Here is an 18,684-nt window from a genome sequence, read left to right as displayed (position 1 = left end):
TCAACATCTGAAGTCCCCTGTTAGTACTGATGGAGTGAATAGAAGGGAAGTACCTGTCTGTGAAAGGTCAGAATAGAGATCGTATGTGAACTTGGTCTGTTGTTTCAGTAATCCTTCATGTGAATCAAGAGTCTCCTTTGAACATGCCCAAAAAATAACAACATCTGGGGAGATTTGTCTTGATATCAACTTAGGAATGTTTCAGCTCAATCCTACTGGCAGAACGTGAATAAGTTTGAAATGTGATTAAAGTTACAGTGGACTGCACACAATGACGGATGAACAACGGTGGCTGTAGGTCATCCATGGTCTCTCCGTCAGTTGGTCTAAAATGTAAGTCTAAAATTAAAGAAACAAATGTAGTGGAATATGGAGGATTCAAGATCACAAAACGACCTGGGTAAAGTATAATTTACCATCAACCACCATACCACCAATTTGCCATTCACAATCACCACAAGGTGGGACTAATCAACAGTAAATTGTACCACACTGTTTTGGGATCTCGAAACCACCGTATTGGACTAGGTCGATCATCTGTAATCAATTTAAATAGCTAGTGTACATGTTCATAAGTACTGAGTTATGACACAGGTCTGATCGATACATTTTCTCTCCGGTTACACAAAGAAGAAAAGTTCATGATTTGAGTGATGAATGTACTTTTATTGTGGAAATAATAAATATGGTATAAATATATAGACAATACAGTGTATAAATTGTTACATATCACATACAACAGCTATAGGTAAAATCAAGCAGAAAGTATTGATTACACAATAAATATATATCAAACCATCCAAGTATATCCACTGCACAATATAGCTACCTGAGAAAAAGCTAAAATCAAGTCACAGTAGTTTAATTTACTTATGTTATGAAGTATTTAATTGCCATACAAATTGTGAATAAAAGCTAAAACTCATAAAAGATTACCAATCATATTCAAAAACTATGAATTATAGGAGCTTTTTAAAATCATTTGCATCCATTTTATCAAAATCATCACGGTTTCATACCTTGCCATGCCTGAATGTACTGTGATACAGTTATGTTCAGATGACCTTTGATGTTAGCCAGGGTCATGATAAGATGGCCTTTGATGTTTGCCAGGGTCATGTTCAGATGATCTTTGATGTTTGCCAGGGTCATGTTCAGATGATCTTTGATGTTAACCAGGGTCATGTTCAGATGACCTTTGGTGTTAACCAGGGTCATGTTCAGATGACCTTTGGTGTTAACCAGGGTCATGATTAGATGGCCTTTGATGTCTGCCATGGTCATGTTCAGATGACCTTTGGTGTTAGCCAGGGTCATGTTCAGATGACCTTTGATTTTAGCCAGGGTCAGATGACCTTTGGTGTTAGCCAGGGTCATGTTCAGATGACCTTTGATTTTAGCCAGGGTCATATTCAGATGACCTTTGATGTTAGCTAAGGTCATGTTCAGATTCAGATAACCTTTGATATGATACAGCCAGAGTCATGTTCAGATAACCTTTTATGTTAGCCAAGGTCGTATTCAACTAGATGACCTTCCATGTTAGCCAAGGTCATGTTCAGATGACCTTTGACATTAACTTATCAACATGTTGGTAAAAGACTTTTTGATAACATCATTTATTGAACCTGAGACACTGAAATAAATTAACACTATGGAGGTACTCCGAGACAAGATAGCAATGATAATCATCTGGCATGTCTTGAAGGAATGGATCTAAGCTAAAGAAACAGGCAGTTACAACAGGAACAGCTAGTATAAGAAAATATTGAAACTCCTACTGAAAATACTGAGCTGTCATTTTGGCTTTCATTGATGAGTCAAGAACAATTGAAAAGCCATGCAATTTCTTACTCTTTGCATTTTACAGTTATCTCCCTTGTAGGTATGTATCGATTGGTAATGTTTTTTTATTTTACTCATATTTCAGAGTTATCTGCCCTTGCAAATAGGTGTTGATTGATACGTCATTACTTTGTGAGCAATAAATGACATACCGTAACAATCAGCAGCCAACCGTAAAGGAAAATAACTCTGTAATATGCAAATATGGAACTCGTCTATTCCAAATGATTGCTTATTATATTTGGGGTCATTTATATGTAGCCCTGACCTTTCGAATGTTCAGGCAATAATCACACTGTGAATATATGATTATGATCAGTTTGTAAATGACTTTAAAAATCATGACCACAACCAAACTCAATCACAAAATAAAAACCTCTGAAACTCATATATATACACACCAAACAAAAAGGGGAAAAAACAGTCCAATGGTTTTAACATATGCAAGAAAACACAAAGATTCAGAAAACAATGAAAACAAAACTAACACTATCATTTATCACAATAACGTAAAAATATAACAACGTGCATAAACCACTTATTTTCATGAGATACAAATTTCAGTATTAGTAAATTCACAAGAGCTTGAACGTAAATTCAAAGTACGTGAACAATGTGGTACATTATGCATCTGTATATGAATACACAATTGCCAGAAGTGTCTACGCCTCTTGATAGTGAATTTATGTATTCATCAATATGTTGAAAATTACGAAGACAAATTTTTTTTTTACCAAATAGGGCATGTGTGAAAATAAAGTTCTTCACAATAAACAATTATGAATAAAACCAAAAAGTTGTAAAACTTTAATTCAAAACTATATCAAGGTGACTCGATAAATAATTCCACAATCCCTGCTATTCCTATTCACAAGTTACATATACTTGTATCATGCTGATGAGATTATATCAAATTAAAGCTAATTTTTTTTTTTTGGAAAACTAGAGGGCTAATCATAATTTATATATGAACCAAAGCATATTTGAATGTGTATTAAAGATGTATGATTTGAAATAATAAAGAAAAATATTTTAAGCTGACAAAGCTCTGAATTAATTGAGTGTGAAATGAAAAAACAATAAAATTTTTGTTTAACCTTTGAGAAATTTATGAGTTACAAGAAAACCTCTAGAATATATAAAGCACCAGATCGTTAAAATACAGCTTGTCATGTCTGAACAGAGAGAACAGTTCTGTAGTGACTTACATACAGGGAGGAAAACATGCTGAAGTAACCATCCAGAGTTATCTCCCTTGTGAGAAGATGTTTGTTTCATAATCATATGTAAGAAAATACACATTTGTAAATCAAAACATATGAAATAATAATCTTATATTCCATAGGGAAGGTATATAACTCTGCAAAATGAAAGAATTAACATATGCAGCAAGACAGACCGGCATTCTGCATCTATTTTAAGGAATAATTAAAATCTCATCTAAAAATTGACAGAGAACCTGAAAACTGGCCTACTTGGTATAGATAAATATACACGGTAAAACATCAAAGTAGATAGATATAAAAGGGTCAAGTGTAAAATATCATAAAAGGCATGATATGCTAAATGTGGATGATAAAATTATGAAAATTTCAAAACGTGTTTAAGAATTAAGGTGTGTGGGTAAATGATTTGACAGGAGTAAATTGATATTCACATTCACATGCATTTTATAACTACATATAGTGTATATATGGTTACTCTTTACATAATGAGTGAAATACAAATGGCGAGTTCAGTATCAACACACTATTATCAATGACCATTAGGCATTGGCTGTATACAGCGAAAGTTTCCAACGTCCTGTAGGTCTGTACCAGCTGAGGGATCATGATCATGTTACCTTCTTTGGCCCCTTTAAATGCCCAGGGCACTTAATGACTTAAATCAAATCAGGGGGCGCTTCGTAGAAACAAATTTGGAATAACATTTCATAAAGTTATTCTACAAAGTAAGCAGTAAATCATTTTGCAACCAACATAGTTTTCATATCTTCAGTCTGCATTGAAATCAAAGTACCGTAAGTGATATTGAAGCCTAAAAAATGGGGAGAGGTGCTTATTGGGGTGGGGGCATTTATTGTTTCAAATACGGTATACAAGTTATTGGAGTTAACAAGTCTGATACAATATTGTAATAAGACCCTGTTTTTGAAATACATGTATCTGGGTAACATTATTCAATATTACATCATTAATATCAAATTAAGGATGCACAGTAAAAAAAATAATGAAAAGATAACTAACAGTAACTGTTATTAAATTAAATATTGTGTTTTGCCTTGTTTGTGGAGAGGTTTCTTTAATATGAACATCAATGATAAAATATGATATATTTTTAAAGTTTATGTAAATGTATATAAAAGGCATCAAAACATGTGTATGGATATATAATATACATGTATAACAATATTGGCAATTGAATTCAAATTTTCGGATATATTGTAATATGAAAATTAAAATGAACACAAAAATTATATCATTTGACAATGAAATGTCAAAGTTAACAAGACAATAAATGTGTGTGTGAGTGGGTTTTTTTTCTTCTTCTTTTTTTTCTCTCTCTCTCTTTCTTTTCCGCGTCAAGACACAATTCTATAGAATTAAAGAGCTTAGTTTTGTTTGCTGCTGTGGTTTGTATCCAATGAATAGCTCTAAATCAACACATTCACCCCTGAATATTTTTAATGAACTGTTCCAGTCATTGAATAAGAAGAGTTCAAATGTTTCTTTAGGGGTGAATAATACGAGTCAAGGATATACTCGGTATACTATCTACAACTTCTGCATATCATTCACCCCTGAAAATTTATAATGAACTGTTCAAGTCATCGAATTAGATGAGTTCAAATGTGTCTTTAGGGGTGCATGATATGAGTCAATATGCCATCTGCAACTTCTGGCTAAAAAATTACAGTATTTTAACCCTTCAACTACTAGCACCTCTCCAAATATATATACAAATGTTCACAAATATGAATTATCAACTTTGCCATCATAGCCTAGATGGATAGTAAGCAGCTAAAAACAAGTTCTTTGAACACTTGTGGACATTTAACTCATCTATGAAAAGTGAATTAAAACTTTTCTATCAAATATTATAACAATCACTTAAAAAAAAACAACAAAAAAACAACATGAGGATCCAAACATGAAATAAATACACTGTACAACATTGTACTTTGAACAAAATGGTAGAAATGAGACAATAAGATATTTAACCACACAGTACATAACAAAATAAATTAATCACTAAATCAATAATCAATAAGAACATGTACCGTTACATATACGGTAGTAAGCATATACAATCAATGTCAATTTTTAAAAGCTGTTTTACATGTTTCTAAAAGACCAGTAATGTGGGATAACCACTGTGTAATGTATATTATAAATACCTGCTACCCTATTTGCAAAAGCTTAACTCTATCTTTTTTTTTTTTATTTCAGTCGGTATATACTGGCCAAGTGCTTTCCCTTGCATTTTAAATGCTACAGCATGAAGCAGTGTAATTCATTTCATTTAAGACCAAACACAACCTACAGCATCAAATGAAAACAAAATGAAGAATGAAATGGTAGCAAATACATTTAAGTGCATGAATACTAATGCCTGTGACAGCTATATTGATAGGTGAATAAGAGCCAAAATATGGTAAACCATTTAAAAATTAAGTAGCATTTAATGCCAATCCAAACTAATTAATCTCATTTGATTTCATTAATCAAAATTCTCTTTTCACCAGGTGGGATGGGCGGAGTTGTAGGGAGGGGGTAATCTATAGGGTGGGGGCACACCAATGTCATTCAGGAGATATTCTGGGGGTGTTGGAGCGGTCCTGTCTGGGGTTCCTCTCAGTAGAGGCAAACTGCCATTTTCCCCATCATTTTGTTGCCATGGTTCATACTCTCCATTCCCAGGTATTAATATAGGTGCCCGTGGTTCAAGTGAAGTGTCCTTTCTCCGCGTCTCGTCAGGAAAGATGATTGGTTTCCTGTCCTCCAGGTAAGTAGGAATCTCTGATTTTAGGACGTACCTCTTCCTCCGACGGGGAGATTTACCACATGCCATAAGTACAATGACAACAATTGTGACAATGAGAAGAAAAGCTGCACAGGGCACAACCACCTCCAGCCAGTGGTCAAGGGTGGGCTTCATCTTGGACATGCCATACTTGGACGGCACTGTGGAATCAGGGTAGGTGTTGACACAGTTGCCGGAGAAACTCACCGAGACCTTGCCCTCCAGTGTAAACATCGGTGCCAATAAACATGTAAACGCTGGCAACGTCATGTCCTTTACAAGATTCTCAATGTAGGGTTTACTACATGTATTAAAAGAGGGGCCTGATAGTGTGAATTTGACAATTAACTGGTCTCCTTTCCACTCTATAACTACCACATAGACATCTGCCTGCTCTTGTATGCTGTCGAACCATGTCTCCAGCTTAGAAACAAGATGTACCAGAAGCACAGCATCATCTCCATTGGTCCTTGTTGCTGGGGTTACAGTCAAGGTCAAATTGTGGGTGACCTCTGGTAGGGGTTCAAAGTCAAGGTGTATAGCATCTCTCGACTTCTGAGCACATGTATCCATAGCAACTAAAGTGACACTATCTGTCACCTTGGTATCGGAAGTTAAAGGTAGACCATAAAGATATTTCACTGATTCATCGATCTGAAGCCAAAAGTTACTTGGCACGTCTTTCCCATATGGCATGGTCAACATCAGACTTAAATCTAGGTTATCCACACTCTTAAATGTGTCACAGATATTGTGCAGGAATGGGCGACCCACTTGGACCTTGAGTTGGTCGATAGGTCTATCAAGAGTTGGAGCAGTATCAATGCTGGAACACTGATCTGAAAGGGAAGGATTGAAAAAATGTAAATGGCTAACGATCTGTATATTTTTACAGAATTGATCATATTAATTCATTTATGAAACACAAGAACACAAGAAAAGACATACCTCAATGTTCAATACAAATTTAAAGATACTGTAAACGTGAAAATTAACTGGTAATATTTCCGAGAGTTATTGAACGGAAACGGAGGGAGGGAGGGAGGAAAGAAGAGACACAGACAGACATACCCAAATTAATATCCCGTTTTGGTGAAAGCAGGGTATAATGAAAAGAGAAATATTAATACCCAATGTCATTACTCCCTGCTGCATTGAACTGCCTTTAGTCGATCAAAATACTAGACAGTTTAGATATCACACAACAATTTCTTCAGAATTCTGTTAAACACTGACTTACAGACAATATTATACTGTAGAATCCTCTTTGAGATGTGATCATATCAATGTAGAACTGTGTTATTGATCAATTTGTAAGACAAAATTAGATTGATCGTCCAGGAGGCCAACTTATAACCAGCCAAAACTTCCCATCTCTACAAACATGTCAATGAGATTTTCAATCATAAATTCAGGTAGTATAGAGACGGGAGGTAACTTGCTCCAATTCAGATTTTGTCACCATGCTTTGTTGAAATCACTCTAGTACTATAGGAGGAGCAACCTTCCATATTATTACACTTAGATCGAGATATTACTGCCTTATAAACAAACCAATTATCATAATCTGTTTTGCAACTTTATTGTACCAGTATTTAAATGTCATAAAAGAAAAAAAATCATACTCACCCAACAACATAAGTAATCATGCAACATGCATATTCAACAAGATTCATCAGCCGCGCCTTGATCAATGACCCAATCCAAACATAGTCAAATAATACATGCAGATGTATAGTCATGCAGATATCATTCAGACTTTCCGATTGTTAGGTTATCTCCCCTGCAATAAGATAATCATAATTTTACATTCATTATATATGATAATCTAAATCCTCGATTCTTCCTTTGAATATTATATTTTATCTATTGAAATGTTATCTTTTACAGTTTAAGATGTGTTTGTTCTGCAACTTTGATCACCAAAATGAAGTGCTTCCAATAACACCTTTTTGTTTTCTCTCTTCATCTGAGTTTTCTCGTTTTGCTTGTCAATGATATTCAGTTTTTGGATAGGCACTAAATCTATATTCTTGGTCAGGTTACGGAAATATAGGTTGCACAACAAGTGGTTGTTGGATATGGAATTTATTTCACACAATGAGTAATTTTTTTTATAAAAGTTACAAAAGACACAAGTTTTAGCGAGTGTACTTTGTATCTTTTACAAAACAACTTGTGTGAAATAATTTCCATATCTAATAACCCCGAGTTGTGTAACCTGTTTCTACCACAACAAAATCATCTACAAGAAGGCCAAAATAAGATAAAGGTTACTTGCTGACATCTGCATATATAAGACGTAGTGATATCATTATAAGTAAATAGGCACTCATTAATATTCAAAAATCTTAATTGCTTGAAGAATGTATTAATAACAAATCATTTTAATTAAAATAACAAATCCATACATCACTCATTGATATTCAAAAATCTGAATTGCTTGAAGAATGTGTTAATAACTAATCATTTTAATTATAAACAACTAGTCAACACATTCCTACCTACCAAAAGCTTTTAATCAAGATTTCTATTGGTACTTGAACAATCATCTAATCGTTGTAGAACTACATTCAGACATGTTTATGGCAAAGTGACATCTACTTCCTGCCAAGTTATCATCAAATCATTGTAACCAAGTTTAAGTCCGGTCTAGGTGTGTTAATGACTCTACCGAAATCCTACCCAGGGTCCTCGTATGGCAAAATGTACTACTAAACAAAGGGCAATAATGAATTTGAGTCGATAGTTTATGCTACAAATGGGAAAACATGAATGATTCCGACGCCATCACACATCCAGTTTCAGCAGCTGTTTGTTCTGCAAGCAGCATTTGGAGTACAGCTACATGTCATTATATTTGGGTGACGTTGACAATTTGTGACGTGACAATGAGGAAAATGTAGTTCGAGTCAAAGTTTAAAACTTTAATTAGTCAAAAGACAGGAAGGTGTTATTACACTAGTGGAATATTAATATATTTATCCAACACCCAGCCCATTTATACAATGGTCTGAGAGTGGAATAACATGACGTATTGTGGTAGAAGACAAATATTGTTTTGTATGGCATTAAAAGTTAGTAATTAATAGCATGCCAATTTAATATATCTATTTTTAACAAGGGAAGTAACTCTTTTCTATAATTACCAAAACTGATCCTAACAGCTGTTGAATCAAGTAATACATTTTCACTTTTGTGAGAGATGACTAATAAAACCAAGTTTAAATCAATTATTATACAATCCACAATCTTGTCAATCTTCATTCATACAACAAAACCTGCATGCATATTGATATTTTGTACATTTGTAAAAACACAATTACACATTTGCTTCCAAAAGACAGCCTCATCACTGTACCTGTGGTATCTATGCTGACCGCTGGAGAATCATGGACAACAATGGTGAGGTCAGAGGCCATGCTACTGTTACAGGTATTGGTCATCTTTGAGTGTGTGAGGTCTAATCTGACCATTGTCACTCCAGCCTCTACTGGAGTACCATTCACAGTGGTAGTTGTCTTGTTGTACCGTAACCATGCTGGCAAGGGAGTTACCTAGGAAATAGAACATAAATAGAAGTTTTTTCAAGAATTGTAAATAAAAATTATAAATCTAATTTATTGTTTTGAGCACAAAACATTGATACTGTAAAGTATCATATAAAAGAAAAAGACTTGCTATTTTAAACAAGAGGCCCAAGGGCCTTAACGGTCATCTGATTACCTTGGCAATAATTATATAGGAAATTAATTAGATATCGTGTAATGGTAGCCATCTTCGATTTGGGATCAACCAGAGCTGTAACAACACTTTATCAGGACCATGTCAGGAACATTTCATGCAAGTTTCAGCCAAATCGCACCGGCAGATCTTGAGAAGAAGTTCAAAATGTGTTTTCAAGATGGCGGCTGTGGTGGTCATCTTGGATTTTAGATAAACCCGCAAAATAAGAACACTTTGTCAGGACCATGTCAGAATGATTTCATGCAAGTTTTAACCAAATCGCAACGGAAGAACTTGAGAAGAAGTTCAAAATGTATTTTCAAGATGGCTGCTGTGGCGGCCATCTTGGATTTCGATCAACCCTAAATAGGAACACTTTGTCGGGACCATGTCAGGATCATTTCATGCAAATTTCAGCCAAATCGCACCGGTAGAACTTGAGAAGAAGTTCAAAATGTATTTTCAAGATGGCTGCTGTGGCGGCCATCTTGGATTTCGGATCGACCCGAAAAATAACAACACTTTGTCGGGACCATGTCAGGATCATTTCATGAAAGTTTCAGTCAAATCGCATCTGTAGAACTTGAGAAGAAGTTCAAAATGTGTTTTCAAGATGGCGGCTGTGGTGGCCATCTTGGATTTCGGATCGACCCCGAAAAATAACAACACTTTGTCAGGACCATGTCAGGATCATTTCATGCAAGTTTCAGCCAAAGCACACTGGTAAAACTTGAGAAGAAGTTCAAAATGTATTTTCAAGATGGCTGCTGTGGCGGACATCTTGGATTTCGGATCAACCCGAAAAATAACAACACTTTGTCTGGACCATGTCAGGATCATTTCATGCAAGTTTCAGCCAAATCGCACCAGTAGAACTTGAAAAGAAGTTCAAAATGTGTTTTCAAGATGGCGGCTGTGGCGGCCATCTTGGATTTCGGATCGACATGAAAAAATAAGAACACTTTGTCGGGACCATGTCAGGATCATTTCATGAAAGTTTCAGTCGAATCGCACCAGTAGAACTTGAGAAGAAGTTCAAAATGTGTTTTCAAGATGGCGGCTGTGACGGCCATCTTGGATTTCGGATCGATCAAAAAATAAAAACACTTTGTCGGGGCCATGTCAGGATCATTTCATGCAAGTTTCAGCCAAATCGCACCAGTAGAACTTGAGAAGAAGTTCAAAATGTGTTTTCAAGATAGTGGGCTGTAGCGGCCATCTTGGATTTCGGATTGACTCGGAAAAATAAGAACACTTTGTCGGGACCATGTCAGGATCATTTCATGCAAGTTTCAGCCAAATCGCACCGGTAGAACTTGAGAAGAAGTTCAAAATGTGTTTTCAAGATGGCGGCTGTGGCGACCATTTTGGATTTCGGATCGACCCGAAAAATAAGAACACTTTGTCGGGACCATCTCAGGATCATTTCAGGTAAGTTTCAGCTCAATCCCACTGGTCAAACTTGAGAAGAAGATTGAAATGTGAAAAGTTTACGGACGGCGCACAACAATGGACGAAGCATGATGGCTATAGGTCATCCTGACCTTTCGGTCAGATGACCTAAAAATAAATATCTCATAAAATACTTTTGAAAATACAAAACAAGAGGCCCATGGGCCTTAACGGTCATCTGACTATTAGTACAATACAACATAATCGTTTAAAAGATTTTAGCCTATTTGACCACTGTGACCTTGATTGAAGGTCAAGGTAATTCATTTGAACAAACTTGGTAGTCCTTCATCCAGCATGCTACATGCCCAATATCAGTACCCTGGGCCTTCTGGTTCTTAAGAAGAATTCATTTAAAGATTTTAGCCTATTTGACCCTCGTGACCTTGAATGAAGATCAAGGTCATTCATTTGGACAAACTTGGTAGCCCTTCATCCCAGTATGCCACAGGCCTAATATCAGGTCTCTAGGCCTCATAGTTATTCACAAGAATTTGTTTAAATGATTTTAGCCTATTTGACCCCTGTGACCTTGAATGAAGGTCAAGGTCATTTATTTGAACTAACTTGGTAGCCCTTCATCCAAGCATCCTACAGGCCAAATATCAGTACCCTGGGCCTTCTGGTTCTTGAGGAGAAGTCGTTTAAAGATTTTAGCCTATTTGACCCTCGTGACCTTGAATGAAGGTCAAGGTCATTTATTTGAACAAACTTGGTAGCCCTTCATCCCAGCATCCTACAGGGCAAATATCAGTACCCTGGGCCTTCTGGTTCTTGAGAAGAAGTTGTTTAAAGATTTTAGCCTTTTTGACCCTCGTGGACCTTGAATGAAGGTCAAGGTCATTTATTTGAACAAACTTGGTAGCCCTTCATCCCAGCATGCCACAGGCCTAATATCAGGTCTCTAGGCCTCTTAGTTATTCACAAGCAGTTGTTAAAAGGATTTTAGCCTATTTGACCCCTGTGACCTTGAATGGAGGTCAAGGTCATTTATTCGAACAAACTTGGTAGCCCTTCATCCAAGCATGTCACAGTCAAATATCAGTACCCTGGGCCTTCTGGTTCTTGAGAAGAAGTTGTTATTAAAATTTTTAGCCTATTTTGACCCTGTGACCTTGATTGAAGGTCAAGGTCATTCATTTGTACCCTGGTCCTTCTGTTCTTGAGAAGAAGTTGTTTTAAAGAATAGCCCTCAAGGCGTCAGTAGCCCTTTCATCCCAGCAACAGGCCTAATATCTAGGAGCCTCTTAGTTATTCACAGCCGTACACACCTTGAACGGTCATTTATTCTAACAAACATGGAACCCCATTCATCCCAGCATCAGATGCCCTAATATCAGTACCCTTTTCAGCACCAATGACATCTATTGGGCAAAATGATGTGGATAATGATGTGTCCTAACCGGAACAAGGACGTTAAGCCCCATCAATCAATCAATCAATCGATGTGGATAATGTATATGTAACACAAAGTTACTTCACTATGTAACACGTAGTTACTTCACTAACTGATACTAACCAATGTTGATTTCCACAAATCTTTGTATTTTGAAGATACAAACTGGTATTCTGTTGGTTCGTTTAGGTTTGTTGAAATAGCAAAGCGGGCACGAACTCCTAACACAGTCAGGAAGTTGTAGTCGTCTCCCCTTAATGTAGAAGTCTGGCATACCCCATATACTGTTGAGGACAGAACAGTCACCAAACAAGCCAGTCCAGTAAGCCAGACATAGGAGTGACTCATCTTAGAGTGTCTCCTGCAACATCAGAGGTTACACAATGAGTGGTTGTTGAATATTGAATTTATTCCACTCGAGTGAGTTATTTTCTAAAAGTTACAAAAGACACAAGCTTTAGCTTTAGATAATCATCAAGTCATTACCATCAAGATCAAGTTTGTTTCATGCATGTTAAATCTACGAAACTCATCAGTGAAATTCTTGTCTGTCAAGATTTATCATTAGTTCTTAAGGTCAATTTAACATGTATGAAAACGTCACATATTTTGACACCACTACCACAATGCACACGCTTTCCAACAGCAGCTGTGAATGTCGAGCAGCAATCACAAAATAGAATGACGTCATTTAATTATTGATGACGTTGACAATGATGACGTGACACTGAAAAATAAGTAGTTCGGTCAAAGTTCACCTTGTCAGCCAATCAGAATGCATACAGAGTTTATACCACGTATGGCATAAACAAATTGTTAATCAATAGCTGCAGTATTTTATTTAATATCCTGAGAGTTGAATAACACCGCCTATTGTGGTAGAAAATGTCAATATCAATTTATGGATCGAAAATAAAACATGAAGCTCTTATCATTCTATAAATCATACATTTTTTTTGATGATATTTTAATTCTGATATTTTCATATAAAGAGTATTAATAAAGTACAAAGTTTCCTCAGTTTCGAGTCTATACAACCTTTAATAGTAAAATTGATTACAAATTATTAAAAAAAAAACTTTTTTATACAACCTTTTTTTCTGACAAATATCCTATTAATATTGGAATTAACTTTAATCACAATTATTTTTCAAGAACCACAAACCTTTGATCTTTTCCATGAACATCCCTTTTCATACTTTAATTTTCACAATTCTGACAAATTATATTTCTAATGATTTTACTAGTAACCTACATGTACATTTGTATGTCAGCATTTATGCCTGCATATAATATAAACCTGGTATAAAAAGGTATGAAGATAATTTTACTGAAGTAATTATTATTCTATATTCAGTTGAGTTTTCATTTAGTATTCCAATACCTTATTTATTGATCTATTAAGTTGAAATATTGAATCTGTTCAGATGGTGTCATATTAACTTTCCTTTTTATAGTGCTGTCTCATTGAAACTGCCAACATGCAGACACACAGAACAATCACATCTGTCATTGGTAACAGGCAAATTATTTTGGTGAAACAAACCAGTTGTCCCACTGTACTAAGAAGGAGCAAAAACTATTGCTACCACTTTTATAGACAATGCTGTTTTCTCCCCATTTTCTAACCAATAAATTAAAGCTAATATATGTATATATAAAGTAATACATTTACAACCATCATATATAAAGTATATATACTGTAACCTTGGTTGGTTTAAATTTAGACATCTGTAGCTGGCTAGCCTCCAAATGTAAAGAGTAACAATATGTACCCACTTAATATACAATATGCAAGTAAAATCCATAATATATGTGTAATTTGTTACTGAAAACATTTACAGTTTCTATTACGAGTTATAAATACTACATTTTTTACTATTTTTCAAACTTTTATATCGATAGACAAATAATACTGACGTGATGAGCCAAATTACAACTAGACCGTAACATAAACACTAACTTTGATCAGTGGGTGGCCAAAGTGTTCTTGGCCAACAAAGATCGTTAGACAATAGACAGGGATATTTGGCTGCCTGTGAAATATAAACCGGAATTACATGCATCTAAAAATTTACACAATACTTACATCCAAATTTCCTTATTGCTGTGGTTCTGCGTAAGACGCAAATATTCCTAAGTGTTGTCAACTTGAGAACATCAATCACCCAGCCTCATCAACATTTTTTTTATTGTGTCTAGGTATATTCAGCGCTTGAATCGCACGCTTCCTTTGAAGCCTCCAAGTGATGCAGTATACCGGTGTCGTCGGAAGGAAGTACCCATCCATTTGGGATTCGCACCTTGCGTATTGCCGTCCAGAACATAGGTTTTGTCGTGAAGTGTTACTATTTCAACTAATGCCATGACCATCATATTTATGAGAAAGTTGCTTTTAGCAAACAAACGAAATATTATCGTCGTTTCGAGACACTGTCATTCAATAACAGGCGTCAAGAAAGTGGACGATGTGCTAGTAAAAGTTACCGGTGGACGCATTTCTGGATGGCTCGAGGTTATCGGTCAAGTATCCGGACAGACCGAAGTTGGACAGTCGCAAAACGCTGTACTTGTGGTAAGCATTAATAACTATTTTGATGTTCATGACTAGAATGTCCTTAAGAACATATGTAAAATCCACCATCCAGTCGTCCTCTACAACCTTTCATTTGACTAACCGTCCAGAGTGATGATGTTCGAATTGAAATCAGGTCATTGTGACCTACTTTTTGAACTTTCATTTTCATGAAGGAAAACCTATCGATGCGTTGAGGTTTGATCCAAGCAGTATGACAGAAATTATTCTATAAGTGGCATCTGCCTCGCTGCTCTGGCCTATTTTTTTTTAGATTTGATCTATATTAAGAAAAGTTCATCTCCTGCACTATTCATCACAAGAACATTATACTTCAGTCATAGTGGAGTGTACGCGTCATGAAACAAAACTAGTCTCGGTGACTGACAGATATACATTATGACCTTTGACCTACATAAAAGAAAAACAAGTTTACTGGGTACCTGGACTGAATTTAATTTTAACTGGGAGAAAGAGGAAGGGAAGATGGAAAAATATAAAGCTGTTTGTCATATATGGCAAGTTCATTAGAATTATTACGATTTTTTTATCTCACAAAGTTTTTGTCAAAATCATTGCAGGCAGAGCAGCAGTTTGAGAAGAAGCAAGATGAAAGACAAAAACAAACTCGAATTCTCAAGGATTTGCAAAATCAACTTAAGCAAGCAACAGAAGAGAGGGAATCACAAAATAGGATAAGAGGAACACCTGAATACATGAAAATAGTGGAAAAAGAAAATAACTTATATGGTCAAGTAGATGAACTTCAAACTCTTATAAATGTTTTGGAAGAGGAGGAAAGAAAATGTTTTATAAAGATGTCCTCGTCAATTAGATCAAGTCAGGCAATTGAACGATTTCAGTCACGGAGATCTCAGCAGTTTGGATATGTCTTGTCTGTTGTTGGCGTTTGTTTAGGAGGAATAATATCTTTTATCATCAATGAACGCCGGATGAACAAAGTACATAAGATAGTGTCAACATCAAACGATGTAGCAGACGATTATAAAAGTGAAATGGCTAAACTGCGTGAACAGTATCAGCTCCAACAGGACAAAATGATGGAGCTCATGGAAAGACAACACAATATAAAAGGCACATCCAAGTCTAACAGCGAGACATCAAAATCGCACAAGCAAACTTTATCCATGGAGAAATGCACACAAGAAGTTTTACAGATTGTACAAAGTCAGAAAGGGCTGCTCGACAAGATGGACAAAGAAATATGTGATCTAAAGAAACTGTATGAATCGGAGATAGTCAGAGACAGTCATGGGGGAGTTGTGCATGTGAGTCCGGAGATGAAAGAACTTATAGACAATAATCAGAAACATTTAGAGTGGAAAATCAAAGTGACAACAGTAGTAGGTCTAGTATTGACTGTGCCAATCATTTATATCTTTAACAAAGGCTTTGGAGGAAGTTGATAAGCGTAGATTATAGAAGATGGCCCTGCATGTGTATCAAAGTGGCATTATTGGTAATATGTGAAACAGTTAAGATGTTTCTAAAGGAAAATTCATAGAAAATGTGTCTACCAAGCAAGTGTGGAGGGACAGGACTTGCTAGTGTTCGTTAGTTCGAGCCCTAGTCTGGCCAATTCATTTTCTTCTCTTCTGTTACATATGTCTAAACTATCAAAATAACTTCGAAAATATATACAATGTACATTGTACATCTATATAAAGTCCAGGCAATTTCCTTATGTTGAATCCGACCAGAACTGTCTCTTAGTACTACATGGACATGCGTAACTGTTATTTATAGTCTTTGCTAGAGCTTTTTTTCATTTTAATGCTTGTTACTTTAGTCAAATAATTGACATATCAAGTCAATTAACATTATCAAATACTGGCACTCAAACAAACTATGAAACTTGTAGATTCACTAATTGACAGAAATCAGCACCAGATGTAGATTGCACACCAGTGTTTTTGAACTCATCATTAGTTATATGAAATATAATTTGGGAAATTAGTTTCTACTTGGTAAACAGTGACTCATTGTTTAATGTTAATTATTTCCTGAATATGAAACGTAAAATACTATGAAATATTTGACCTAATGAAGCAATATAGGAGACTCAGAAATTATGCCTAAATTTCCTTGTTTAAACCAGTATTATTGTTGCATGAGGGTTTGATTGAACTACACATATTCTGTAAACTAACTTTCTTTCGCAGCTACTTAATTTTACGATTTCGGTTTCATAACATTTTTGCGGAAATTAAGTTTTACAGATTTAGAAATGAATATATTAAATTCAATTGTGCGAGAATTGTGGAAAATATCAATTCATGGAGACAAACTGTCACAAATATACCTTTTATTGCGAAATTCACGAAAATAAATTGCACATGAAAGAAAGCTGGTTTACAGCCCGTAGTAGCATCGTTGTAATATGCATAAATGTGTTATATATTGTGGTGATAATAAAGTGAATTCCTCCTTGAATAATCATTTTTGTTAATTGATTCAATTTTGAGTTTTAAAAAGAATGAAAGGTCCTACTATGACTGGATAACAGTCATCTTGTAGAGTTGATATATAAATTTATTTGAAAAAAAAACCAACCCAAAAATAACCTGCATCAATCTTGATTATTCCGACAAATCACTCTTAAATATTGTAGCTGTAAGTTGATGCGAGATTTTTGTGTTTTTACTATCTGAGAAAATGTTGCAGGCAATACATGTATTTGAATTAATTCTACCATAATGATTCTGAACATGCTCAAAGTAATAAAATTCATATGTCCCAATGACAGACACAACTCACTGGCCATTCATTAATATGATATTTCATCCCAAACTCTTTTAAAGTGAATACAAAATGCATTTAAAATACGAAATTGTATTTATTCAACAACTTTCAGATAAAATGTAAAAAAAAAAGACTCTCTCTGAACAAAAAAACAACAGACACACTCAACCCACTCTCAATCATAACCATGTAACTTCAATCTCACTAAAAAAGATTGTGATATTCTTTTTTTTTTTTTTCTACTTCATTTGAGGAAAATTGCATTGTCAAGAATTAAAATTCTGTGATCTGGCATAAAAAGCACAACAACAGTATAGGTCTAGTATTGACTGTGCCTCATTTATATCTTTAACAAAGGCTTTGGAGGAAGTTGATAAGCAATCTTTCATGGCCAATCATGGTATCAAAGTGGCATTACCATAAGAAACATTAATTTTTTTTCTCTAGTGAAGGATAATTTTTTTACCAAGCAAGTAATTTTAGTTCGTAGTTCGGGCCCTAGTCTGGCAAATTTCATTGAGTTTTTCCTAGTCTAGATATGTACTATAGCGATCTGTCCAAAAACTTTATAATGTAGTTGTTCATTTATAAAATTTGATAAAGCAGGGAAAAGATTTTCTTTCCATTTGTCAGACCATAACTTCTCTTGTACTTGGACATGCGTAACGATTTTATAATCTTTGCAAAAGCATTTTTTTGCACTTTTAATGCTTGTTACATTAGTCAAATAAATTGACAAATCGAGTCCAATTTAACATTATATCAAAATACTTGCCACTCTATACAAACTTGTAGAATTCACTAATTGACAGAAATCAGCACCAGATGTAGATTGCACACCAGTGTTTTTGAAACTCATCATTAAGTTATATGAAATATAATTTGGGAAATTAGTTTCTACTTG

General features: G+C 35.1%; 2 protein-coding genes across 3 annotated transcripts; one reads left to right on the top strand and one right to left on the bottom strand.

Moving 5' to 3' along the window:
• Nucleotides 1–651: 651 nt before the first annotated feature.
• LOC138304931 (uncharacterized) lies at nucleotides 652–14,674 on the bottom strand. Of its 2 annotated transcripts, none has more exons than XM_069245340.1 (5): nucleotides 14,532–14,674; nucleotides 12,566–12,803; nucleotides 9,230–9,425; nucleotides 1,356–6,707; nucleotides 652–1,229 (listed from the first exon to the last, which is right to left on the bottom strand). In XM_069245340.1, coding segments are annotated over exons 1-4 (1,560 nt in total). In that variant the 5' UTR covers nucleotides 14,534–14,674; the 3' UTR covers nucleotides 652–1,229; nucleotides 1,356–5,583. The 2 variants fall into 2 exon arrangements, with proteins under 2 accessions (XP_069101441.1, XP_069101440.1); XM_069245339.1 differs by having other exon boundaries at nucleotides 652–1,328; nucleotides 1,389–6,707.
• Nucleotides 14,675–14,692: 18 nt separating this feature from the next.
• Nucleotides 14,693–17,474, top strand: LOC138304933 (mitochondrial potassium channel-like). The gene is made up of 2 exons (XM_069245341.1): nucleotides 14,693–15,017; nucleotides 15,599–17,474. The coding sequence occupies exons 1-2, from the start codon at nucleotides 14,808–14,810 to the stop codon at nucleotides 16,442–16,444; spliced, it is 1,056 nt and encodes a 351-aa protein (XP_069101442.1). The 5' UTR covers nucleotides 14,693–14,807; the 3' UTR covers nucleotides 16,445–17,474.
• Nucleotides 17,475–18,684: the final 1,210 nt, after the last annotated feature.

Source organism: Argopecten irradians, chromosome 12 (assembly GCF_041381155.1).
Source record: "Argopecten irradians isolate NY chromosome 12, Ai_NY, whole genome shotgun sequence".
In the NCBI taxonomy this organism is placed as follows: domain Eukaryota; kingdom Metazoa; phylum Mollusca; class Bivalvia; order Pectinida; family Pectinidae; genus Argopecten; species Argopecten irradians.
This window is presented reverse-complemented; position numbering and strand designations above follow the sequence as displayed.

What these genes read in the sequence shown, in the direction of transcription:
- LOC138304931 (XM_069245340.1), bottom strand. An exon ending in ATTTGTGGAAATCAACATTG is followed by an intron (nt 9,426 to 12,565) that starts GTTAGTATCAGT and finishes TCTATTTCCTAG; the next exon opens with GTAACTCCCTTGCCAGCATG. An exon ending in GGTCAGCATAGATACCACAG is followed by an intron (nt 6,708 to 9,229) that starts GTACAGTGATGA and finishes CTTCCCTTTCAG; the next exon opens with ATCAGTGTTCCAGCATTGAT.
- LOC138304933 (XM_069245341.1), top strand. Translation starts at nt 14,808, where the DNA reads ATGACCATCATATTTATGAGAAAGTTGCTTTTAGCAAACAAACGAAAT. An exon ending in CGCAAAACGCTGTACTTGTG is followed by an intron (nt 15,018 to 15,598) that starts GTAAGCATTAAT and finishes AAATCATTGCAG; the next exon opens with GCAGAGCAGCAGTTTGAGAA.